The sequence below is a fragment of the Glycine soja genome, chromosome 17 (genome assembly GCF_004193775.1).
Source record: "Glycine soja cultivar W05 chromosome 17, ASM419377v2, whole genome shotgun sequence".
Classification (NCBI taxonomy): Eukaryota; Viridiplantae; Streptophyta; class Magnoliopsida; order Fabales; family Fabaceae; genus Glycine; species Glycine soja.
Window position 1 is genome coordinate 2,082,623 of NC_041018.1, and position 25,377 is coordinate 2,107,999.

Sequence of the window (25,377 nt, forward strand, 5' to 3'; positions counted from 1 at the left end):
ATATAAGAATTGATCGAAGTTGGGTTTGGAAAAGGAGATAAAAGATAATTCTCCAAAAAGATTGTGTTTAGTCTTTAACTTATTTGATAATTAAGTTTGATTAACAAGAATAGAATTACTTTGTAAACGAAATTATTTTACTATCCAGCCTGTAACCTTTTCTATATCTTTCTTATCTTTAGAAACCATTGATACTCTCTTTTACTCTCACCCCCTTTCTCATTAAATATCATTTATTTATAATATTAAATCATCAAATTTATAATATAAACACTTCATAAAAATATTTAAAAATATGCAACCAAAAAAAACATTTCCCAATTTTTAAGATGCCAAAAAAAATAAAAATATGAATAGTGATTCATAATTATAACTATTAATGTGTTGAAAAGAAAGGTAGGAATACAGGTAAAATGCACTACAAGATAAAGCATAATGACCCAATTCATAACTAAAAATGGAGGTTTAAATCAAGAAAAAGAAAGGGAGAGGATGCACATTGGTAGAAAGTGGGCAACTAAATCATGTGAAGGATTTGGTTCTCGGGGTCAAGATGCATGACCATATGAGCAACTTGACATAAACCTAAAGTTTTCTTCTTCTTCCATTATGACAAAAAGTCAGAATGAACAAAACTTTATTTATTAAGCTTTCAGAGGTGAAAGGGACAAATATATATTGAACTATAAGATTTGGAAGGAAGAAAAGAAAAAGAAAAAAAATAAAATGAACACAACCAATCAATGTGCAAGTACAAAAAAAATGATTCATCCACAATATAAGAGACATGGTGTGAGATCATATTATTCTTGAAAGCAAAAGAAGAGAAACAGAGGAAAGCAATGAAATGGGAAACGATAGTCTTTATATCTTTTAAAATATGAACATCCTAAGCATTATTAGGCAAAATTTGGGCCACCATCCTAGGCTAAAGCCCAAAGCAAGACTCTGGGCCTCGACGGTTTGCTTATTTGTTGGGCATCGGGTAAGGCCTTCATTGACGTCTTGATAACCAAAAATAAAAAAAAAGGGTAAGGACTTTGATACCCATTTTTGTTTAGGTTAACCCCACCCACTTTATTAAAAAAAAGCCTATTGACAAAAACATGTTTCGGCTGTTGCATCCAACAAAAAATTGTTTAATACAATGAATGAAATGATATAACTATTTTTTCTTTAAAAAAAATTTAAGAATATTTATAATGCATGTTTGTTTATATTAAATTTGTGAGTTTTATAATGTCATATAGATTTAAGAATTTCACACAAAATTCATTCTAATATTAAAGTTACTAAAATAATATTTAACTTAATTTTTTTTTTCATTTTTTGCTGACTCTTGGCTTAAAATCACATTATGTATTGTTAAAAAATAGTTGGTCAGCATTAGTTATATAAGCAACACTTTCAACGATAATCTTGTTAAGAGTGTATCTTATATGAGTAAAAATTGAAGATAATATAAAAAAAATATAATAATTTAGGCACATTATTCAATTAAACAAGCAAAATTCCTTGAGTTAAATTTATACATATTATTTAATAAATTGAGTTAGATATTTTAATATTATTTATAATAAAAAAAACATTTAAAAGATAATGATTAAGCAGTGAGCAAAACAATAAAAAAAGCGTGCTTGTATTTTAGTTAGTCCTTATCCATCAACGTGAAGCAGTCAGCAACGGGTCAGCATGCAGTGGCACTTCAGATGATCAAATCCCATTCCCTTACCTTACTTGTTCCAATTCCCAACGCTTCTTCAAATCTTTTATTTCATTCTTCAGACCAAAAAAAGAAAAAGAGAACATTGTTCAACGAAGCAAGATGCTTAGCAACCGCATATGGCAGAGGAGAGCTTTGATCTCCGCCCGGACCTTATTTTCTGGCTCTGCTTCTCACTCTTCATCATCTTCCCATGCGATCTCGCTTCGCTTCGCCAAAGCTAATGCTCCTTCTTCTTCACATGTCATTGTGAGTTGTTTCCGCTTTTGATTTCGATGCATCTCTTCTCACTAACTATTAATTGATTTATATTTCGCATGTGTTGAATTTCCGATTTGTCTCTAGTTCAATTTTGCACGTGTGGACAGATATTGGTTTTCTACTCAACCCGCCCTAGAGCTTCCCGCGAGCAAGATCGTGGACGTGCCGTTGGCACAAACTGGTGAAGGCATCGCAGAATGTGAGCTTCTCAAATGGTATGTACAAGAGGTGAGTTCATTCATAAATCATAACCAACTTGTTTTCTTCCCCTTCATTCTAATTTCTATCTAAGCTTTTTAATTAATTAAATTGTTGTGTTACACTGCCAGGGGGATTATGTTGAAGACTTTCAACCACTTTGCGAAGTCCAAAGTGATAAAGCTACCATAGAAATTACTAGTCGTTACAAAGGAAAAATTTCTAACATTCTCTATGTTCCTGGTGATATTGTCAAGGTGAGTTATCAAACCTCATTCTGTTGCATATTTTTCAATAAGACCATGCTTATGATTCTAGAATTTGTTAGAGTACATTGGTGAGAGAAAAGTTGGGATAGTTGTCCACACCCCCAAAAAGTAGGAAAAGTTTCTCTGTATATTAGTTATATAAGTGATTAAAAAGTTTATTATATATTGATTATCTAAATTTTACATTAATGATTTGGTTATGTCATATATGGGGCTACAAATTTATTCAAACTTCTGTTGGATAAAATTACAGGTTGGAGAAACTCTGTTAAAGATATTAGTTGACGAGTCTACATTTCCTTCTGGGATTCCTTGTGATTCCGAAAATGCAAAGTCACCTGATACTGATCAGACATTAGTTAATGAGTCTGTGTTTACTACAGTAATTGATGATTCAGACAATGGCAAGTTGATAGATTCTGATCCTGGAAAAGGGAGACAAACTGGAGTATCATCAACACCTGCTGTAAGAAGTCTAGCAAAGCAACATGGTATAGATATAACTGAAATCTGTGGAACTGGAAAAGATGGAAGGATTTTAAAAGAAGACGTGCTCAATTTTTCTGTCAAGAAAGGAATCATTAAAAATCCATCTACTGTCTTGCAATCTGATTCTGGAGAACAGCTTCAGGGAGCTGAAGGATACAACTGCAATGTTGCAACTAAATCTTATAGGCCATCTGAGGACAGGACACTTCCCCTTAGGTAAAGCTGGAAGCAAGCATTAATTTAAACCCTTCCCTATTTTCTTTTTCTTATTAGATGGTGATGGATGTCAATCTGTCATAGTTATTTGCTACAAACTATTTTTTTGAAACCATGGAAAACTGTGAATCTGTGAACTTCAGTGTTGCAATAATATGAAGGTGTTTTCCTTTACTCAGTTGTAAAACTTAATTAGAAAGAATAAATCATTAGAAAAAGTTATTTTCTTTTCTTTTCTTTTTGTAGGGGATTCCAAAGAGCAATGGTAAAGTCAATGTCCCTGGCTGCTAAAGTCCCACATTTTCATTACGTAGATGAGATAAATTGTGATGCCCTTGTGGAGCTTAAAACATCTTTTCAGAAAAATAATCCTTATCCAGATGTTAAGTACACTTTCCTTCCAATATTAATCAAATCACTATCTATGGCCCTCAGTAAGTACCCCTTTATGAACAGTTGCTTCAAAGAGGATGCATTGGAGGTCATCCTCAAAGGTTTGTTTCTCCAACATAATCTGATGAATGATAGATATAAATTTTGCTGCCCTTGGTAGCTTGATTGTGTTTAAATTTTTGTAGTGTGAATACAAGGTTTGTATTTTTTTTAGTTAAAAGTATGAATTCAAGGAAAAGGCAACAATTATTTAAAAGTTGAAAAATATGGTGAGGTGAAAGAGGTTCCCTTCATTAGCCAATTGTCTCTTTGGCTTTATGGCACAGCCTCTTCCATGTTCAAAATAACCTTCAAATGATCTACTGAGTTTGTATGCATATTGGTTTCTGGCATATGATGTAAGTGTTTGAGAAGTTTTCCCTCATCTATTGTATCCGAGTTTGGGATAATGATCATCTTGATTGTGGTATTCTCAAGAATAATGTTTTCATAGTTTCCTTGCATAATATTTTTTTTAATGTTATTTCACATTACTAGAAATTAAAGTACTTGATGTTAAACCAGCTTGTGTTGACTGATATCTGGAGGCTGTCAAATGTCAATTTAATGATTTATTTGAGGCAGTAGCTATCATGCCAAATTTGACACACGGGTTTATTTGCTGTAGGTTCACACAATGTTGGAATTGCCATGGCGACATCACATGGTTTAGTTGTGCCAAACATTAAAAATGTTCAGTCTCTTTCCATAATGGAGGTTAGTTTACAATCTTAATGGGAAATGGCACAGTTGTGGCTGTAGCTATTTGTGCTTTATTCTGCCATTCTTGTGTTGGTTGAAGTGCATGCCCGTGATTGCTGTTTAGTTCCAGGGCGGTGAAGAAAAAAATGGTTCATGATTTGAATTGCTTGAATAAAATATAATTTAATTCTTGATGTAAGTTAGTAGCTTGAACTTAATTGTTGGCTTTCTCAAGGATGCTTCTCATTTGAAAAGAAATTAAGAGGCTATTTTCTCAGACTCCTTTGGTTTTAATAATAATTTCAGATTTGGGGATAAGATAAGGTTGATGTTGTTGTTGTTTGGTGAAGATCTGTTTGCTTCGTGTCCCCCATGTATATGGTGTTAAGTGCTTAATGCATATGAGGATGATAATCATGATATGTCTCACATCTCAATAAGACATTCTTGTGCTTGTTCTTATTAATCTATTTTTCCTTATATATGCTTTATGTAGATAACCAAAGAGCTGGCAAGGTTACAACAATTGGCTTCAAATAACAAGTTAACTTCTGAGGATATATGTGGTGGTACTATCACTTTAAGCAACATTGGAGCAATAGGTGGAAAGTTTGGTTCCCCACTTATCAATCTGCCTGAAGTCTCCATTATTGCCGTTGGTAGAATTCAGAAAGTTCCACGGTTTGCTGATAATGGAAATGTGTATCCTGCATCACTCGTGAATGTAAGTCTTGCATGTTTGCATTGGTAAACTGTGAACAATTAAAAAAAATACATTTTTATAGAGAAAACTACAATAATCTCTGACGATTCTTATTCATAGCGTAACATGTCCACTTTATATATTACTCTTTAGTTTGTCATTTGGCTGAAGTGAAAAAAAAATGTGTTTATAGAGAATACCCTAATTTTGCTATGGAAAAGGGTTTCATAGCTCTTCGGTTTGCATCATGTTTACTGCAAATTCAGCTTTTGTAGTTCGATTATCTTCATAGTTATAGTTAGATAACTTAGATGTATAGGTTGAGTTTGCATTGAACAAAGAAGTTCAAGGTTGATGACAAAGAAAACGCAGGTTTGAACTATGAATTCAATTTTTTTTTGCACTAAGCTAACTATATTTATTAACCAAATGTTAATTATCACGATTTTTGCATGGGTAAGAAGATGAAATGGACAGCACTTTATGATTTGTTTTTGTGCTTCCAGGTTAATATTGGTGCAGATCACAGAGTCTTGGACGGAGCAACCGTTGCAAGATTTTGCAACGAGTGGAAGCAATTAATTGAAAATCCCGAGCTCCTCACGCTGCATTTGAAATGAAATTTTCATTACATGAAGGAAGAATTGTTGAAATTGTAATTTAGATGGTTAATCACTATATTGATTACAATGAGAAATAGAACAAAAGCATTTAAAATTGATCCAAATAAAGATCTGAAAATTTTATCATAATTATTCTGATAAACAAGGTGCCCTCGCCATTTTCTTGTAAAAAACACGCAATCAATAGTAGTTTGTGTTTTAACGAATGCCGAGTTTACAAAAAGGAAGACTTGTTTGGTTTGGATTTTCATGTTGTGGTTGCATTTTTCTGTTTTTATTTTCTGAAAATTATTTTTATTTTCAAAGTATTAGAATTCTAAAACTATGTTTGGTTTGACTTTATTTTTTCAAGAAATAAAAATACTGAAAATATGTTTCCAAAAGGAAATGTATTTTTAGATTTATTTAAAATTATATTCTTTGTCATCATGTTTTTATTTTATCCAAAATAAGGATTTTAGTTTCAACGGAAGATTTTATTATTTTTAGTTTTTTGTTCGTTTAGAAAAATATTTTTACTGAAAATAAAAATAGAAATTCAACCAAATATATTTTCATCATTATTTTTTATTTTTAGTGAAAATGAAAACAAAAATAAATTAAATCAAATACCTCTTTAGATTTTCATTTCGATAGAATATTTCTTTGAGATATCTTTGAAGATGAAAAAGAATGTTAAGAATGACTAAATTCAAATTGAGAATTAAAAAGGATGAAATTTGTGAAATATTTTAGGTTTCAGAGTGTAAAGTCAAAATGTTATTATGCTTATTACAAATAAAAAATGTATTACAACCACTTAATATTCAATCAATAAAAATCTAAAATAATTTTTTATTTGTCTGCATAAACACATGTTACTTTTCCATCATAAGTCATAACCACTGTCTGAAAACTAAGTAATTATCAATTCTTGAAAATGTAATTTAACAAAAAAAAAATTACAATCAAAAGTATATTATGGTATCTTGTAAACTATTTATAATCAATTAGTCAGACCTCATCAATATCATAAAATTACACTTGAACATAAGTATATTACGGTACTTTTATCAAAATTGACTGATTATATCATGGAGGTTTAACATAGTTAATTGAATAGTAAGTGTTAATTGTTGTAAATTTGTGATATTAAAATTTGACTCTTCTTTTTTTAATAAAAAATAACAAGAGTATAGATTATAGAGGATAAATAATATAAATATAATGTGTAGTTTAATTTAATTTGATTCAATTTAAAAAAGAAAAAGAAAACTGAAATGTAATAAAAAAAAATCATTTTTTTTTCAATTTATAGTTTCAAATATTTTTAAATCGATTTTAAATTATCTGGTTTGGTTTTTAACCCTTGTGCACTCAATTAATTTAAAAGACTTTTTTTCAAAAACTAAAGTAGATCAAATAATTTTCTACATAGTCTATATTTTACTTTATTACAACAAAAAAATAATTATTTTATTTTCCTTAAAATTAATCTCATAAAATTAACATGAGTGAAAGCTATGTTAGAAATAAGTTAGATCTTTAAACAAGAGCAAGGCTGAGTAGAAAATTGCAATCCCTGGGTTTGGAAATGGCAGCGGCAGGTTGTCAGAAGCTTCTGGAATTGAGCACGAAGATCGTCGCTGTTGGCAGAAACTACGCTGCTCATGCCAAAGAACTAGGCAACGCCGTTCCCAAGGAGCCGGTGTTGTTTCTGAAACCGACGTCGTCTTACTTGAGTAACGGCGGAACCATTCAAATCCCACACAACGAGGGCTCTCTGCATCACGAGGTTGAGCTCGCTGTGGTCATCTCCAAGAAAGCCCGTGACGTCTCCGAATCCTCTGCCATGGATTACGTCGCCGGTATTCACAATTTCATTCATCTTATTCGCATTCGCAGCGTACACTCACTCACTCACTAATTCTATATCAGGTTATGCACTGGCTCTGGATATGACTGCTAGGGACCTTCAAGCTGCTGCTAAGGTACTATTTTCATTTTTCATACTTAACTGCTACTCTCAATTTTATTGGTATGTGTTAGTGTTATATTTTTCTGCTTAAATAATTTTTAACGTATGATTTAGACCTGGTATTTTCATAATCTAATTAGTGACCTTTTCTTTTTCTCATTTGTTCTTCAGTCTGCAGGTCTTCCATGGAGTTTGGCAAAAGGCCAGGACACTTTCACCCCTATTAGCTCTATTGTAAGAAATTGTATGCTGCGATGCTTATTTATGCTGAGACTATTTTATAACGCTGTGTTAGAGAAATGAGTTCACTTGGTCCTCGATAGTGTTAAGGAGTCGAGAACTACAGAGAACGATAATACAAATTTCAGCCGTTGATAACTCTTCCAAGAAGATTTATTCTATATACACTAGCATTACTCTGGTGCAGATATGGAAGTCATAATATATTGCTTGTAAATTTGTGATGTCGGGCTTTTGCTATAAAAGAAGAACTTGTACCAGCTTCTTATGAATATAATACTGTAGTCTGTAGATATGTAATTCAGTTATACCCATTCAGTTATACCCATTCTTCTTCTAGGTGAAATTTCAATTTCTGCAAGTAATGAATGAGTTGTGTTCACCTCTGAACATTATTTGCTCATCTACTTATATTGAGCCATATTCTTCAACTGTACTTTTTTTATGCAGTTGCCAAAGACTACAGTGCCGAATCCCGATGATCTAGAATTATGGTTAAAGGTTTGAGATATTCTATTCTTCTCTCATTATCACTTGGTTCCAATATAATTGAGTGCATTGCTTTAATGATGCATTGGTATTTGGAAGCCTAAACTAATTGAAGAGAAATGGACTTGATTTGATGTAGGTTGACGAGGAAATTCGGCAAAAGGGCTCAACCAAGGACATGATATTTAAGATCCCATTTCTGATTAGCTACGTAAGCTCTGTCATGACATTGTTTGAAGGAGATGTCATACTAACTGGTATTGCATTAGTTTTTCATCCATATATTTATATTTATGTGTTAGTTTAATTGATGAAAAAAGGTCTTTGATAATCTTAGCATACTGTCTGTCATTTAAACTATCATTAGGGCCAATGAGAATTGGTTCAACTGATAGGATCAAGCATTGTTGATTAAAAGGTTTTGAGTTCAACTATAAGCCTTCCCTGAAACTTGTGGTATGTCTTATCCTTGAAATGGGGCAGCCTCCATTCACCAAAACTATTTTCTAAGAGGAAAAAAAATCCTTTGGAAGGAGTTTCATTAAAATAAATAAATAACAATGAAAAGTTTGCCACTTATGTTGGTGGTAACCTTGGATTGCTTTATTTGCCTCAAAGACATGCTTATGGATAGGACTCGAAATGATTCAAGCCAGCTTGTGCGTGAGCCTAGTTGCAGCTTGGATCATTGTTAATTCAACAAGTTGAAATTTTTTTTCTTGTTTTTAGAAGATTTGAGCTTGAACCTTTACATATTTGACATGAGGTGGCTTGATATATACGCATGTACACATTTTTTAATGAATAATAATAATGTTTCAATTTAATATGTATTAACATTTAATTATTAAATCATTATTTAACTGATATAGATTTTGTAAATTTAAAATTTTGCGCCTATTGAAACTACAATATTTAATTCTTGAATAACTTGTGAGTTCGAAGTTAGAACTAGGCTTAGAACTCACTCACTTCCAGCCCTGACCTCTGCATCCTTTATAGATTAAATAGAATGCATGAATTGCAAAATGTTAGACGCATAAAACAGGGACGCCCCTACGCTCAGCTAACATACACTATTATGATGTGCAGGTACTCCCCCGGGTGTTGGCCCTGTGAAAGAGGGTCAAACAATTACTGCTGGTATTACAGGCCTTGTGGACGTACAGTTTAATGTTGAAAAAAGAGCAAGGCCTGTTCTTTCTTGATAACTCCTCGAGGGTACTTCAGTTATACATCAAATATCTTGCCAAAAGGAAACTTGTGGACACAATAAAAATTCAGTTATATGGACTTCAGAGTCTATACGATATTTAACAGTTTTTTTTTAATGGTCATTGAATCAGTACCATACATCTTGGTGGAGTGCTATTTTAGACTTTCGTCATGAAAATGTTTACGATGATGGGAACTGAGCGTGCTATTTATGGTGGATGTGCTTTTTTATACTGTAGAAAGTGATGATTATGATGGAGCACATATGGATTCCTTTTAAAAATTGTCAAGAGGCCACTTGAATGTGATGGGATCATGTCATGTCTAAAACTATAGTACTTAAGTTGCAATTTGCATGACAAAATATCCAATTACAATGGTGGGAAAATCTGTTATAAGGTAGCAACGGCTGAAATAAAGAGTTGGTGCATGACCAAAATCTTCCCATATGTTACCATGGGAAGATGTAAACGTCTTCGATTATCATGTTGTCTCTGGTGTAGAATTTTTTTTTTGGAAAATTCTACGGTTAACAGACTCAGCCAGATATTTTCTTTCTTTAGTAATGTTATTTTTACGATAAATTTGTAAAACGATTTTTACACACTTTTTACATTTATTTATATAAAAACACGAGCAGACACTGAGAAAACACACTCAGCAAGAGTTTTCGATGGACGCATGCACATCCACTATGAGAATACAGACCCAGCCACTCAGCCAGCAAGAACAAGGCCGTTCAATGAAACCAAGAACAAAGGGAGACACATCCAACATGAGCATAGGCATATCAGAATTTCTTAAAGAAATCGTAAATGTGGTTGCTGATTTCATCAGGCCTTTCTTGATGGAGAAAGTGACCAGCCCCTTCAAGAACAACCACATCCTCCAGAAGCGGCACATCTCTCTTGAACCCACCTTTGTGAATGTATTCCTTGGCTCCTGGTGCATTATAGGTCAGGTCTAGATCACCCACTATAAACTTAACTGGAACTTTCACTTGAGCACCAGTCCACGATGCTGTCAGCTCCCAATTTCTACAAATGCAAGGAGAAGCAATAAAGTAAATTAGTTTTGATTAGGAAAGGAAAAGATGAGTATAAACTATAAAATAACTGCTTACACTAACATGTTCCTCTCAATATATATTAATTGTGTGAAATATTTTTTTGTTAATTAACCGGTTAGCATTTTATATAGGTAGGAGCTGAAGAAAAACATACAGATCCAAATTTCTGTAGTAGTTCAATCCCCCTGTGAAGCCAGTCTTGTCATATTTACTGGCATAGTAGTCACATTCTTCTTCAGATAGCCATGAGGGCAACGCTATGGGAGAATCAGTTGGATGTGCAAACGCTTTACCCTTTGGTAGATAAAGTGGACCAGGGTTGCGGTATGTCAGGAATTCCTTCAGAACTCTTGCAGTGCCGATCTGTGCAAACTCAGCTTCTATTTCCCCAGGCTCCTGCAATAATGCACTTGAGCAACATAACCACTTTGCAAACCATGGTTTGCCCCTAGAGAAAAGCATCTTTTTTTCATCACTTCTACTTAAACCATGTTTTGAGACCTATAAAATTATATTATAGCCATTATTTTGCCAATCATCCATATTTGTAGATGAAATTCAGTTTGCATTCTTCAAACTAAAGTTTAAGGTAGACATACTATAATCTCCAATTCCAAACAAAGCACCTAAGAAGTGAAACCTAGATGAGTATTATAATATTGAATACAAAAGAACTTTATTATATATACAAAGCAAAAGTTGGTGTTAGCATAATTTACTCTACAGTGTTGTTACTAGTAGTAGTGGTGAACATCAACTTGCAGAATAAAACCAATTAAAATTGGAACAAACCTGAAATCTGCAGATATAGTAGTCATTTCCGTACACTGCTCTTAAAGTGTCAAGGGGTTTTCTCTTGGGGTTTCGGGGAGTGAAAACAACGCTCAAGTTAACAAGAGCCCTGATTCGTTCGGGGCGATAGAGGGAAAGAGACCATGCAGTCATTGCACCCCAGTCATGACCCACCACAAACACCTTCTCCTCGTCGCCGACGATCGCGTCGAGAAGCCCAACGAGGTCGCCGACGACGTGGAGGCTGGTGTAGGCTGTGGGGTTGGCCGGCACGTCAGTGTCGCCGTACCCACGAAGGTCCGGCGCCACGCAGCGGTAACCTAGGGAGGCAAGAGCTGTGATCTGGTGGCGCCAGGAGTACCATAGGTCGGGGAAGCCATGGATGAAGAGGATCAATGGGCCTTCACCCTTCTCGGCTATGTGCATGTTTATGCCATTCACGTTCAGTGTTTGGTGCTCTATCCCTTCCATCTTTAACTCTCACTTCTCTGAATGAATTCTGATCGATGGAGAGAGTTACATATATAATTAATAAATTAATGTGCATGGAATGAATAAAGGGAGAGCGTGATACTCTTTTATTCTTGACTTCATCGGCTTAATAATATCTGATTTGATTGTTTCTGTTCCTTACGTGTCGCTTCGCTTCTGCTTTGTGGTTGTGATTCAAGCATTAGTCTCTATGTTCGGATACGTGAATCACGTTTGCGCCTTTATTTGTCGATATATTCACATTTAACTACTTGGTTTTTTTACTTTATGCAAATGCATGTGTTACAGACTTGCAGATGATTTTTCTAACCTATACACCCAATATATATGTACGTTTATATGTCTTCTGTCAATTTCAGCCATCTCTTCCTCTCTCCTCGAAATAAGTAAGTACGAATATTTTGCTTAATGATGCATCATAGCTGTTTTAGCCTTTTATCGCAAAGAATTTTAGACGACAGTATATTTTTTTTTTAACAACTTTCATTCGCATATACGTGTTTTCGTATGTATATAACGTGTGACTACAGTGTACTTTATAAGGTGTAGGATGTACGCTTCAATAATGCTCAATGTTGTACGTATGATGTGTTGCGGATCATTCGAAGTGGAATTTTAATTTGAACATGGTCGTTCCTTGTGGTTCACTAGCTAGACAATAACTTTCGGTGTCAACGCATCATTGAGCAAGTTATGAGGATATCTCACACAAAAAAAGAAGGAAAAAAAATAAGCTTTGAGGAGAGGGAGAATAGGAATAAAGTAGAGGAGAGAAAGATATATTTGAAATTAAGAGGGAAAAGAAAAAAAATAAAAGCGTGATGATCTGTAAAGTTAAGTGATTGCTTGGAAAATTAAACTAAAGTAACAAGGGAACAGTTGTAGTCTGACTTATTTATGTTGTCTAGAATTCGTTGTTGCAAAAGTTATAATGTATATCATTGAGTAAGCTTAAATATACCTAAATGCCATCGTTTGAGGGGAGATGGAAAAATTAGTGAAGTTGAGAGGAAAAAATTAGAATAGAGAAAAAAAAATTAATTGAGTTCGAGAATTTTTATTTTTTGCTTCAGTGCGAGAAAATGTAGGACAGGGAAATCCTATTTACTTAAATTGGATTTATAATACATTGGTTTATCCAATACTCACCGTAGCAAACGTGGTTTTTAAAAAACCAAACCAACCCGACTAGTTTAATTGAGAATCGTTTTGGGCATCTAAAAAAATGGTGAAAAAAATTGGTTAGCAACTGATTGAACTAGTTTATTTGACTCGAATTAGTAAAAATGGGTAAGAGTCGAGTTAAGAAAAATGATTCAAATTACTATTTAAAAAAAAATAGAATTTTATTAGTTTTTTTAGAATATGTATTTTAATATATATTTTAAATAAATTAAGACTTGTGTAAAAGATTTACATATAGATTGCTGTTAAGAATTATTTAGCTTGTAAAACATGTAGTATAATCTCTAACTTAATTTTTTTAGTTTATATTAGTTTACTATTTGACATAATATATATATATATATATATATATATATATATATATATATATATATATATATATATATATATATATATATTTGATTATTACTAATTCGATCTCTAGTCTAACTACAATTAAATGGCTCCTAAATCACTAAACAAAAACCATATTCCGTCACACACACGCGGACTTGTACGTAGCGGTGCAAGGCAAGCTAACCCATACACCCACCTCTACATTGAACAATAGCAATATGAGCTTGTTGATGAGAAATCTATTCGTTAAACTATTGTCTCAAATCTCAAATATGTAATAAATAAGCTGGTATATGACATCACATTCAATCCAACCACCAAGTGTGATCGATGCATGACCAGTCGATGCCAAGTCTACTAATCAAAACTGAGATCCCCTATTAATCATCTTGCATTTTTCATGTTCCTGAAACCAATAAAGGAGAAAAGGTAAACAAAACACAACAAAAAGATAAGATTTATAACCAACATCAATAACGTGACTGAAAATGCACATATCAAACACAAATCAAGACCAGCAAGAAGCATTGTCACTTATACTAGTATGAACAAACCGCAATGCATCCTTAGAGATTAAAATCTCTGATTCAACTTCCTTTTTGAATTAAAGTTGTGTTTTTATGCTCACTTAAACAAACAAAATCTCTATTTTCCCACACAAACTCATCTGCTTTCATTGATTAAGTTCTTTGTTTTTCATGACCTGATTCACATGCCCCGGGGAAACTAATTTTCAGAGTTAGCAGCCCTATTTCTTGCCAGACTGCAATGTAAAAAATCAGGAACTTCAAACTAGCCCATCAATGTTCCTTACACCATGGCATACAATCTGAAAGCATTTTATTTTAGTTATTTGTATTGTTGCAAAATTATACACAGAACACCTCCTCGCTAGCCTAAGTTCTGTTACCCGCCCATTTTCCAACCAAGCCCCACCCCTTTTAGAAGCTTCAGTTGACACCTAAGATGGAGGTCATCTGTTTCCGCAGCTTCAGTTGGCACCTGAGTTGTAGGTCTTCCCCACCCAGCCTTTGTTATTTTTCTATTTGTTAGTTAAGCCTAGTATTAATGATGATTATGTCTATAAGATGTGACTTTTGAGAAGTAATGATGAATATAGGAAGTTTTTTTTAGTAATTTTTGAGTATTTATTATGTGTATTGGGAATTATATGATTTCTATCTGCTATCATTAGGGTAGCAGCTGTTTTACAATCCACTAAACTGCTAGCATTATTGGGGTTGAAAACTCAACATCACTACCCAAGATTAACCATTTCACTACTAGCTACAAGTTAATGAAGTTATGCAGTACTGTGCTCACAATTTCCTTGGAAATACTTGGTACTTGGCAGTTATGTGGAGTATACATTTAATTTAAAGGCTTGAGGTAGAACACACCTGTGTATGATGATTTTACTTCTCTGAGATTCAAACAGTTTTGGTTGACTCAGTCTTGAGGTTTCATGGCAGGGAAGAGAAGAACCTCCTGTCACCAAACGGACAGAAGATGGTAAGAAATTCCAAAAACAAAGTAAGCATGCAGATAGAGAAAAAGCAAAAACCTTAATATTCTGTGAATCAGTCAGTAACATGGTCAACCGATCAATGCCCAAACCCCAACCACCAGTAGGTGGTAAACCATATTCTAGAGCCGTACAAAATGTTTCATCTAAGGCCATTGCTTCATCATCGCCAGATTGCCGATCCTGACATGTAAAACAAATAACAAACAGTTGCTTCATCATCAAGAAAAGGCCCAACAATTAGAGCACAGTACATAGTACTGTTGTATCAAATGTCATTACCTTGAGTTGTTCAGCAAATCTCTGTCGTTGTACTACAGGGTCATTCAATTCAGTATATGCATTGCAAAGCTGAAAAGTAACAGTGGTCAGAAGCATGATTCCATTTTATTTTGTTTTAAATAATAATCACCTAAATGACATGATCTTACTTCACGTTTATTAACAAACAATTCAAAACGTTCAGTCAGGCCTGGTTTTGATCTGTGCCACTTTGCTAGAGGACTCATGATCTCAGGATGGTTTTTGATGAATGTAGGATTTACACACGTTTCTTCCAAAAAGTGACCCACAAGCTGCAATATGAAAAGAATATAATTATATTTCCTGCAGACACCTCACAAGATCAAAATAAGAAATAAAAATACATGAACAAAGTGCAATAATTAGTATTGTGCAAATTTAAAACTGAAATTATGTCTATAATTAAGTAACAAATAGAGTAAAATGTAAAGCCGGAAAAAATAATAGAACAGAATTGTATCCAAGCTTCACTAAATAGAAATGTTAAAGCTCTTAACTCGAAATTACAGGTATATTGCTAGAATGGCTAGCTGTTGTTTTACAAAAACTAGAATGTCTATAGACTTTAGCTCTATCCCCCTCCCTACCATTCATATGTATTTCATTTTCCCAAAACCATAACACCAAAAACTAATGCTTTTATGTACAACATCTGAACACTTGTCCTGGTCTTAAATCAGGCCACCAAACATAATAAGTATGAAAAAAAATCACTGAAAAACAGGGACGTAAAAAAAATTGATCCATTCTGACAAGGAAAAAGAAAGTAAACCATCTTTTACCTTAAACTTAAAAGTAAAATTTGAAAACAAAGTATAGTAATTAAAGAAAGGGAAAAAAGAAAGGAGATTACTTTATCCAACAAACGAGCAGTTGTCTCAGGGGGAGGACATTTGATCTCATACTTCACGCATGCATCCTTCAAATATTGATTGGCTTCCTCACTTGACAAGTCTTTGGGAATACTTAGACCTGCCATCTTCTCTAACTCTTCAATCATGTCAATCCTTCTGAAACAATTAAAAATCCAAATCTAAAATTCAAAAATAGAACAGAATTATAATGACCATTACTGACCAGATAATGTACACCACGCACCTAAAAGGTGTAGTAAAGTCAATTTCAATAGGTTCCTTATCAATCCCATCTGCATGATACTTGATTTTATAGCTGCCTTTCGTAAGCTCCTTAACCATACCTATTTAACGTTTTTCACATTATGAGATTAAGCAGCTGACTTGATGATAAGATGTATGAAAGAGAAATAACCCATTAAATTCTTACCACTCAACATTTGCTCTGTTAGATCCATTAAGTCATTGTAGTCCTTATAAGCCATATAGAACTCACAGGTAGTAAACTCAGGATTATGAGTCAAATCTATGCCCTCATTCCTAAATTGTTTACCAATTTCATAAACACGATCCAGTCCACCAACAACCAACTCCTTAAGATACAGTTCTGGAGCAATCCTCATGAATAACCTCATGTTAAGATCATTGTGATGTGTTACAAATGGACGGGCTGCAGCTCCACCAGCAATCATATTCATCATAGGTGTTTCAACCTGAAAGTGATGCAAAAGTAGGTGAATGAAAGTAAAGAAACTAAGGATCCAGCATCCAAATACTCAGACACAGAACAAACCTCCAAGAAATCAAGGTCATCAAGGAACCTCCTAATGTAAGAAATGATTTTAGACCTGGTCTTGAATATGTCTCGAACCTCTGGATTAAGCATCAAATCCAAATGGCGTAACCGATATCTAGTTTCCTAAAAAATAATTAATTGAATAAAATGTATTATTGCCAGTACATGGATATTGACTTATTGAGAGAAAGATGAAGCAAACAGGAGATAATGCAAAAGAAAATTTTCTCTTCAGCATCTGTGGATAAGAGTAATCAAAACATGTTCATTATACCAGCAACAACAACAACAACCAAGCCTTATCCCACTAGGTGAGGTCGGCTACATGGATCACACAACGCCATTTGAAATGGTTAAAAAACAAAGTCTAAAACATGTTCATATACCAAGCCGAAAATATAGTTGATAGAAACGATGCAAGTTTCAGGCTCCTCTAAAGTAAGAGGCAATCATAATCATTCAATAGATGAGAATGGTTCAGTTCAGATTATTACACATCATTATGATTTTTTTATTAAAAAATTCAAAAACTGAAGAAAAAAAATTATCCTCCCTTTCAAGTACAGGAACCTCATCGAAGAAAAGATTTAGATCACATTAAAACTCTAACTTAATTCAACATGAAATGAAAATTTTCATGTTTGCAACTTTGCAAGGCAGTTAGAAAACTCCCTGCCAACCGATTTTGCCATACATATCAAGAAAATCAATCCATTGAGGACCATTGCAAGTTGCAACCAAGTTAATTCATAAAGAGAATCACAAAAAGGAGAAATGGAACAAAAATAAAATGCTCATTAATCAGAAGAACCAAAGAAATACAGAATATAGTAACTTACAGTAACAACTATACATTTAAAAAAGAAAAGACACAAACACGCACACTGCACATGGGAAAAGTGTGAATAATATGACAAGCATCCATCTAGCTCAATTCATTTCACATCCTTAACCCTAACCACCAAAAGTGAGATAATCGCATTTTAATATTTCCTCAATTACACAAGTGCATCCACCCTGTTACCACTGTCCCAATATTGGTTCCAACAACATAAGTGTATATACAAATGATTTAAAAGACTAAAAACAATGAAAGTATCTATAACATATTCACATTACACTTTTCATGCCAATAATACCTGATCCTTCAAAATATATGTTTCAGGATTCCTAGTACTTCCCGGTATCCATGGATTTCTCTGCAGATCATCAAAGAAGCAATAGCATCATTGCATATGATCAACAAACAGTATAAAAAATAAAATAAAATTATGCTGACCTTCAAATTTACATTATCAATAGCAGCAGCAGCAGACTTTTGCCTTGGCATCATGTGCAAACAATGAGACAGCGACACAAAATTCTTGGGAAAAATACTAAGTTCGCCCTTCTTACTTTTGCCTGGATAATTAAACAAGGGACAACTGAAAAAGTTGTGATTTATTGAATGCATCCTAACTATGGAGAATCGGAATGGAAAATGTGCCTGATTAGCAAGATTTAGCCCTTAGTAATGAATAAAAAGCACAAGAGTGTAACAAATATGGTTCTAAATTTTGGCAATTAAATAATATTTACAGACTGACTCTTGGGCTTAAAATGTTTTCCATTTTCTCACAATGTGACATGACTTTCCTAGTCTTGAGACAGACATCATTTAATAATATTGAAATAATCAGAACAGAATTTATATCTTTACTTACTTCTATTTACCTAGAATTAATTCATTTTTTTTATAAAAAAATCCTTATTCTCATAAGGCATAATTGGATGTATTTATTGTCCAGGTCATCGAATTAGACACAGACCTTGTATGCATGAATGACGGTGTAAAAAAAAAGAATATGAAAGTTTAAAGCATCACAAACCTGGGAACCCAGTGACACCAACTATGTCACCGCGCTTCACATTAGAATGGAATTTGGAAAATCCAGCCTCATCCAAGTCTGATTTACTGCATTGCAGAGATATCAGTTTTTTCATTTGGCCTATTAAAATCAAACAGGATAAAAGAAAAGAAAATAATACATAGATTCAACAATAAGAAAAAGACACCATTACGAACGAATAAAAATAATACAAAACAACTACATATAAGTCCAACACCAAAGTAACAAGGAATGCCAAAAAAACTTGACATTATAACATGGAGTACCAAATAATATGGCATTATAAAATAACCTCTTAAAATGTACATTTTTCATATTTGAATTATTACCACTAAATATTTATCCTTTTATAACACTAGTACTATCACCTAACCAAAGAAGAATAAATAACATTATGCAAAATCAGTAGTATTTGTGTAATAAAACTATAATAAAAGATCCAAAAGGATAAGGCAAATTATTCTAAATAGTATTACGACTAAATATTTATCCTTTTATAACACTAGCATTGAGCTCCTACAGTTCTTCCAAAATTACCCTTAATATTTTTTAAATTAATCATCTCTCTCTTAATCTCTTTTCACTTAATTGCTACCCATGTTCTCCCATTCTAATAATAGAGAAAGAGTTTATCTCATTAATTTCCAATATTTCAGGTTATATGGTGTGCATTTTGTTTCAGATTATTTCTCTAATTAAATCATTTAAGAAAAATGTTCAATCATGGCTAATACTAATAGGCTTTTTCACCTGGTTCAACAACAACATCCCTACAAGTGTAAGAAGCCTAATAATTGATCTATATAAATTTGATGCATAATGTAGCACCATCATTCCTACACGCACAAAGTAGAACAGCAACTTTGGTTACCTAGCATCAGCCATAACCTGGACCTTGCAACCACCACCGTGCAGGTCATAAAAGACAAGCTTAGAACCAGAGGTGCGTTTGTGCATGATCCGGCCTGAAAAGCAGAGAGATTATTTGAATTAACATACAGCAACAGAAAACCGCAAACTATCAACACTGAAACTGCTGACTACCAGCCAAAGACACAGAGACATCCTCAATGTGTTGCCCGTTGCTTAAACCTCCATATTCCTTGATGTATTGATCAATAGACATAGTGACAAAGAATTTATGAGGATACGGGTTCTTCCCTTCTGTCTTTTGAACTGCAAGATACTTTAGCCTGTTCTCAAGGTATTGCTGCAATGAAATCGCCCAAAAAATTATAATAAATAAATAATGTAATCAATCAAATATTCCACTGTAGTGACAAAAAGTGGAGCTATACAGTTGGATCCATATCCTCATCATCAGCTGGTGCAGATTTGTTATCCTTTGCCTGTTGTGCTTCAGCTGCCTAGAAAAAATCATATAAGATGAATTATATTACAAATAAAACTCCATTTTTTATAAGAAATTGAAATCCTAATGCAAAAAAATAAGTGGAATGAAACAAAATCAAATTGAAACTTACAAAAAATAGAATTTGTAACAAAAAAACAGCTCTCACTTGATCATTGGGGAAGATGGATAAGAGATGTACCTTTTTGGCCTTCTCCTCATCCTTGCGCTTCCTTTCTTCTTCTCTCTGTTTGTTCTTCAGCTCCCGCTTCAACGCACTGCACAAACAAAAAAACAAAATCTATTCAGTTGAGGTTGAGGTGCAGTTATTGTGAATTGAATTTGCATTGAGAAAAGGTTTTTGAGCACTGACTTCTTGCTCATGGTTTCGCCGGTGCCGGTGCTGGTGCCAGTGTCAGTAGATGGTACCTCCGAAGGAACTTCCATTGGTGGAGAAAGACTGAAAGAGAGGGTTTGAATGAGAGTGTGAGAACAAGTAGAGATTTTGAGAAACTGTGTTTATCTACATTGTATACCCAACGGCAATGTTTTGGTTCTAACTTAACTCATAGCCACAGTTATGACTTATGCATGTGAGTACTGAGTACCGTCTGTTATTTATTGGTTTTAATTTTTAATTCTTTATTCCTTTGCTTGGTTATCATGGTTCTCAATTTCATTGAAGCCGTCAGGCTTTTCTTTCAAGTTTATAAAATCTTATTTTCATACTTATGCTTTTGCTTGTATATCAAGTAGGGGTGAGCATGGGTTAATTCAGGATGGGTTTGGAGGCAAACAGAAACTGAATTAGGTAGAGCATCTCAGGTTGCAGAATATTCAATGTTGCTGAGATTATGTTGTAGTCAAGTAAAGAAATAATTACATATATATCCATTTGTTAAATGAAAATTGAATTAGAAGTGGTTTTTCAACCAAAAAACAAATTGAAATGAGAAATCTAAAAGATGAAAACACTGCATCGCTGCACACCAGATTCATTCGATGATCAAGTAAACATTTCCTACGTTCAAATAAACCGAAACCCCCGAATTATATACGCATACGGTTTCTCCCCATTAATACAGAAGAGGTATGCTCTGCAATTTCAAGTTAAGAATTCCCCCAGAGAAGGTACAAAACAGAAACGAAAACCAATAATTTTGTAATTTAGAAGAATTCAGAATGTTGAAATCAATAGGCCATGCACTTGAAGCCGCTGCAAAGGCATAACCAGTGAGATTGAAATATAATTTGAAGCAGAGAAGAAAAAACTCACAGGAAATCGGAGGCGAGGCGAGGCGAGGCGAGGCGAAGGGCAAAGTCGAAGTGTTCTTACGAACGGAGCAAAACGTTAGGGTGAGTAATGGCTTACAAGACTTTGGAAAGGTTTAGGGTAACGGTTTACAGGAGAAAGTCTTGGGTGAACATGCACCCAAAACATCAGTCTTACACACAAAATTACCAAAAGAGATTTTAGAATTTTAGAGAATTTTAAATTTTAAAAATTTTAATTGCTTAATTAAAAGGTAAAATTGTATTTTTGTTCTCCTATTATCTCCGGTTTTAGATTTGTTCAAGTAATTTAATTCACAAATTGGGTTCTTCTATTTTGTAAAATCGTGCAATGTTGGTCCCTTATGTCATAGTTCGACGTTGAACGTTAGTAATGAGTGATGTTAACTGTCACATGTCACGTTCTTATTAGATGATGATGTCAACTCCATGAAAGATGAAATGCATTATTGTTTTCATTAACCAATTGACATAGAGACCAGTATTGCACGAATAAAATAGGAGGACCCAATTTGTGAATTAAATTATTGGGGACCAAATTCGAAATTGAAGATAAATTAGGAGACCAAAAATGTAATTTTGCCTAATTAAAATTCTTTCATTGTTAAAATTTGTTGTTTGGATAAGAAGATGGCTTGTAAATAGTTAGATGAGCTTAATTTTTCTCCCTTCCAACCCATCACCACCACAACCTCCTCAAACCTTGTGACCTCAAGCTTTTCTCCCTCCTTCGCAACCGCAAAATCGAAGAAGCAGGGCTCGCCTACTCCCACCCCACGCAGCTCCCTAACTCCACCTGCCCCAGCTGCTTGGTCCCTCAACTCTCTTACCAGAACACACTCTCTTCTCTCATGTGCGTCCAGTCCATCATCATGTGCGTCCGCAATGAGCGTCAACTTCACCGTCTCGACGCCACCTGTCTCAACTTCCTCGTCGTCTTCGGTCAACCACACACTCTATGTTGCCTCCCTCCTTCGCTCCAGCTACCTCCCCCCACGTCAAGACCTGGACACTGTCGTCGCCCGCCTCGCCTCCTCCCCTGACCTCCACGATGGCCCCATCGAGGTCCTCTGTGAAAGTCACTAGAAATTTTAGAACTACTTTATTTTTAAAAGAATTTAAAATTTAAAATTTATAATTAATAATTAATTCCATTTTAAAATGCCAGAAATTTAAAATTTCTTCTAAATGAGTATCCAAACAGTTTATTTAGGGATCCTTCTTCAATATCCGATGAAACAATTTTCAGATGCGGAAAGTGTTTAGATACGCATTGTATTGCCTCATAAGCCTGAAATGCTTTTTTTCTTTAAAAAAAAAAAAACTTACTGCACTCGTTGGTATTCATTAAACAAAGGGTGTTCCTAACTTACTATTATTCAATTGAATATAAACTTATGGAAATGACGTTACAGAGTGGGATCAGAAAGGGAAAACGGAGAGCGAGAGTGATTCCATGTAAATGGAGACTGCGCACGGGCGGCGCGTGATTGTGTGAAAATGGAGAGTGGACACCGCGCACCACTCATCAAACCCACTAGTAAGGATCCATTTGGTATCATTACCAGTCTTTTAATTTTTAGATTTCAAATTTAATTTTTAAAATAAAATAATTTTTAAAATAAAGAAAAAATGTTTTGAAATTTAATTTTTGATTAAAAAATACATATTTAATAATGATATTTTTTTATTGTTATCATTGTCATTATAATCATTATTATTACAATCGCATCATCATTATTATTATTTTCATTATAATCATTATTATCATGGTTGAAACTGGCATTATCATTATTATAAATATTATTACCCCTGTTATCATCTTTATTATCATTATTATTACATAAAAATACTCTTAAACTAATTTTAAAACAATATAAAACTCTTAAAATAAATTTATTTTAAACTAATCATACTTTAAAAAGTTATTTATTTATTTTTAAATTAAAACTATAAATTAATTATTATTTTTAAAAATTTTGAAACTTAAAATTAAAAATCATCCCCAAACGGACCCATCAATGCCAATTTCAGATATGTGACTTGTTTTATTTTATTATATCATTGGCACGTAACATGTTGTTAGTTCTGTCTAAATAAGAGTGATGTGTTGGGTGCATGTTCACCCAAGACTTTATGCGGTTTACCGTTACACTTCACAACATTTTTTGTTTTTTACCAAAAAAAAACAGGGTTTTCTTTATAGGGTTTAAATATATATTTTTTATCCATAAAAATTAAATACGGTATTAATAAATTCATAACACCTTTATATTTTGTTCAACCACTTTAACTATATCTATTGGTACTTAAATATATTTTAAAAAATAAAAATTTGAATATTTATTAAAAATAAAAAAAATTATTTGAGCCTTCTTTATAATATGAAAACATATAAATAATATTATCTATATTTATAGTTTATAGTATATCTATAGTAGTATATACATAGAAAAATGACTTATAAAAGGAATTTATACATATGATATTTTAAAAAAATTAAGCAATAAATTAATCATAATTTAAAAAAAAAAAAAACAAAATGTCACAAATTACATTCTAACCGTGTTCAACAAGGTAGTTTAGTTAGTTTTAATTTTTTTATAAGGTGAAAAACTCATTTGGTTATTAGATAAATAATTTTTTTAAAATAATTTCTAACGTTTTTTAAAACAAATGTTATCTTTTACTTTTATATTTTATTTTATTTTTATCTTCCATGTGTTTATTCATTTTTTTTGTTACATTTTTTAAATAAGTTATGATATTATTATTTTTTTTATCACTTTTCACTTTTTAAGTACTTCAACGTTAATTATCAAATACTTCTAATTTAATAAATTAATTTTTTAGGTTCTACCTACTAATTAGTGTTTCAGTTAGTTTTGTTGAAATATAACAATGATATAATAATTATAAATTTTAAGTAATAAATTAATTTGAATTTAAGAGATAAATGTTACAGATTACATTCTTTAACACTAGGATGGAAATATAATAATTATATTGATTGTCCTCAATTTTTTATAATATCAATTTTAAATAATAATTAATCATTTTAAAGCATATTTTATAATTGATTGATGTCAATTAAAATCCCTAGATGTTAGACTAATTCAATTCTGATTTATTTAGTTAATTAATTAATTTATAACAAAAATTGAATCTATACATTAGCATAGAGGAACGTATAATAAAGATAAATATAGTGAAATTTTAATGATATTAACTAGATTAGTCAGTTAATTCTATAGTATTAATTTTATTGTAATTAATTTTTAAGGAAAAATATAAAAGAAAGAACCAGTCAAAAGCCCAAAGTGAATGAAGTGATTGCCAGCAATGCATGAGTTTTGATAAAAGTGGGCAACAAACACTGAAAGGAAGATCCAGCCTCTCGTCCAATGGATCAGTGCGGCGTGCATGAGGGGGACAGAAAGAGATCAAATGAACCAAGTATATATATTGGCAAGGCTGAGTCCAATATCACTTTATTGCGTTTTTTTATATTCTGTTCCTTTTACTTTTATACATTTAAATCAATTAACCCAAGTTTCTAATTCCCCTGATGTGTTTATTATTTTTATTTAAATATTTTTTAAAAAATTATACACTTATAATATAAAAATTTACAGTTTTATATACTATCAATACATATACATTAAATTCGCATTGAAATTTGGAAGGTTTTTTTTTTTTATAGAATTTGAAAGTTAAATTACAATTGCTTTTATATGTATGATATATTAAAATTTTATAATTTTTACATTTATATTTTTATCTTTATATGTGTGATTATAATAAATTATGATTTTAAATAAATTGTCTCCACTTAGATGCTGGATCTACCACGGCCGACACTGTATATATATGAGCATACGAGGTTCTCTGTTTTGACTTTTGACACCCTTGAGCTCAATAATTCAAGATGTGTGCTACTCTTTTATAACTTTAAACAGTAATATTTTAAAATGA

General features: G+C 32.8%; 4 protein-coding genes across 7 annotated transcripts; 2 read left to right on the top strand and 2 right to left on the bottom strand.

Annotated features, from left to right (window-relative positions):
- The first annotated feature begins 1,674 nt into the window (after positions 1-1,674).
- LOC114393851 (lipoamide acyltransferase component of branched-chain alpha-keto acid dehydrogenase complex, mitochondrial-like) lies at positions 1,675-5,822 on the top strand. 2 transcript variants are annotated; one of them, XM_028355311.1, is made up of 8 exons: positions 1,675-1,972; positions 2,069-2,212; positions 2,314-2,439; positions 2,705-3,156; positions 3,403-3,650; positions 4,217-4,305; positions 4,787-5,014; positions 5,500-5,822. In XM_028355311.1, the coding sequence occupies exons 1-8, from the start codon at positions 1,826-1,828 to the stop codon at positions 5,611-5,613; spliced, it is 1,548 nt and encodes a 515-aa protein (XP_028211112.1). In that variant the 5' UTR covers positions 1,675-1,825; the 3' UTR covers positions 5,614-5,822. The 2 variants fall into 2 exon arrangements, with proteins under 2 accessions (XP_028211112.1, XP_028211113.1); XM_028355312.1 differs by having other exon boundaries at positions 2,092-2,212.
- A 1,292-nt stretch (positions 5,823-7,114) lies between these two features.
- On the top strand, positions 7,115-9,905 carry LOC114393542 (probable acylpyruvase FAHD1, mitochondrial). The gene is made up of 6 exons (XM_028354896.1): positions 7,115-7,463; positions 7,534-7,586; positions 7,745-7,807; positions 8,264-8,314; positions 8,442-8,559; positions 9,395-9,905. The coding sequence occupies exons 1-6, from the start codon at positions 7,190-7,192 to the stop codon at positions 9,508-9,510; spliced, it is 675 nt and encodes a 224-aa protein (XP_028210697.1). The 5' UTR covers positions 7,115-7,189; the 3' UTR covers positions 9,511-9,905.
- A 196-nt stretch (positions 9,906-10,101) lies between these two features.
- On the bottom strand, positions 10,102-11,969 carry LOC114393541 (epoxide hydrolase A-like). Of its 2 annotated transcripts, none has more exons than XM_028354894.1 (3): positions 11,379-11,969; positions 10,741-11,087; positions 10,102-10,554 (listed from the first exon to the last, which is right to left on the bottom strand). In XM_028354894.1, the coding sequence occupies exons 1-3, from the start codon at positions 11,847-11,849 to the stop codon at positions 10,308-10,310; spliced, it is 1,065 nt and encodes a 354-aa protein (XP_028210695.1). In that variant the 5' UTR covers positions 11,850-11,969; the 3' UTR covers positions 10,102-10,307. The 2 variants fall into 2 exon arrangements, with proteins under 2 accessions (XP_028210695.1, XP_028210696.1); XM_028354895.1 differs by having other exon boundaries at positions 10,741-10,982; positions 11,379-11,964.
- Positions 11,970-13,474: 1,505 nt separating this feature from the next.
- On the bottom strand, positions 13,475-21,552 carry LOC114394065 (lysine--tRNA ligase, cytoplasmic-like). 2 transcript variants are annotated; one of them, XM_028355621.1, is made up of 18 exons: positions 21,386-21,552; positions 20,483-20,569; positions 20,312-20,387; positions 20,057-20,125; positions 19,803-19,968; positions 19,630-19,723; positions 18,738-18,823; positions 18,161-18,270; positions 18,009-18,068; positions 16,867-16,992; positions 16,504-16,786; positions 16,318-16,417; positions 16,073-16,229; positions 15,348-15,491; positions 15,199-15,267; positions 14,956-15,099; positions 14,792-14,879; positions 13,475-13,797 (listed from the first exon to the last, which is right to left on the bottom strand). In XM_028355621.1, the coding sequence occupies exons 2-17, from the start codon at positions 20,554-20,556 to the stop codon at positions 14,841-14,843; spliced, it is 1,797 nt and encodes a 598-aa protein (XP_028211422.1). In that variant the 5' UTR covers positions 20,557-20,569; positions 21,386-21,552; the 3' UTR covers positions 13,475-13,797; positions 14,792-14,840. The 2 variants fall into 2 exon arrangements, with proteins under 2 accessions (XP_028211422.1, XP_028211421.1); XM_028355620.1 differs by having other exon boundaries at positions 18,149-18,270.
- Positions 21,553-25,377: the final 3,825 nt, after the last annotated feature.

Bases quoted from the DNA above. Each gene is read 5' to 3' on its own strand.
- LOC114393851 (XM_028355311.1), top strand. From the start codon at position 1,826: ATGCTTAGCAACCGCATATGGCAGAGGAGAGCTTTGATCTCCGCCCGG. The intron at 2,213-2,313 runs GTGAGTTCATTC...TTACACTGCCAG, and splicing joins TCAAATGGTATGTACAAGAG to GGGGATTATGTTGAAGACTT. The intron at 5,015-5,499 runs GTAAGTCTTGCA...TTGTGCTTCCAG, and splicing joins ATCCTGCATCACTCGTGAAT to GTTAATATTGGTGCAGATCA.
- LOC114393542 (XM_028354896.1), top strand. From the start codon at position 7,190: ATGGCAGCGGCAGGTTGTCAGAAGCTTCTGGAATTGAGCACGAAGATC. The intron at 7,464-7,533 runs GTATTCACAATT...ATTCTATATCAG, and splicing joins TGCCATGGATTACGTCGCCG to GTTATGCACTGGCTCTGGAT. The intron at 7,587-7,744 runs GTACTATTTTCA...TTTGTTCTTCAG, and splicing joins ACCTTCAAGCTGCTGCTAAG to TCTGCAGGTCTTCCATGGAG.
- LOC114393541 (XM_028354894.1), bottom strand. From the start codon at position 11,849: ATGGAAGGGATAGAGCACCAAACACTGAACGTGAATGGCATAAACATG. The intron at 11,088-11,378 runs GTTTGTTCCAAT...ATAATTTTATAG, and splicing joins ACTATATCTGCAGATTTCAG to GTCTCAAAACATGGTTTAAG. The intron at 10,555-10,740 runs GTATGTTTTTCT...TTGCATTTGTAG, and splicing joins TACTACAGAAATTTGGATCT to AAATTGGGAGCTGACAGCAT.
- LOC114394065 (XM_028355620.1), bottom strand. From the start codon at position 20,556: ATGGAAGTTCCTTCGGAGGTACCATCTACTGACACTGGCACCAGCACC. The intron at 16,787-16,866 runs GTTTGTTCTGTG...CATCACTTTCAG, and splicing joins ATGACCTTGATTTCTTGGAG to GTTGAAACACCTATGATGAA. The intron at 14,880-14,955 runs GTTTTTGCTTTT...GTTTGGTGACAG, and splicing joins CTGATTCACAGAATATTAAG to GAGGTTCTTCTCTTCCCTGC.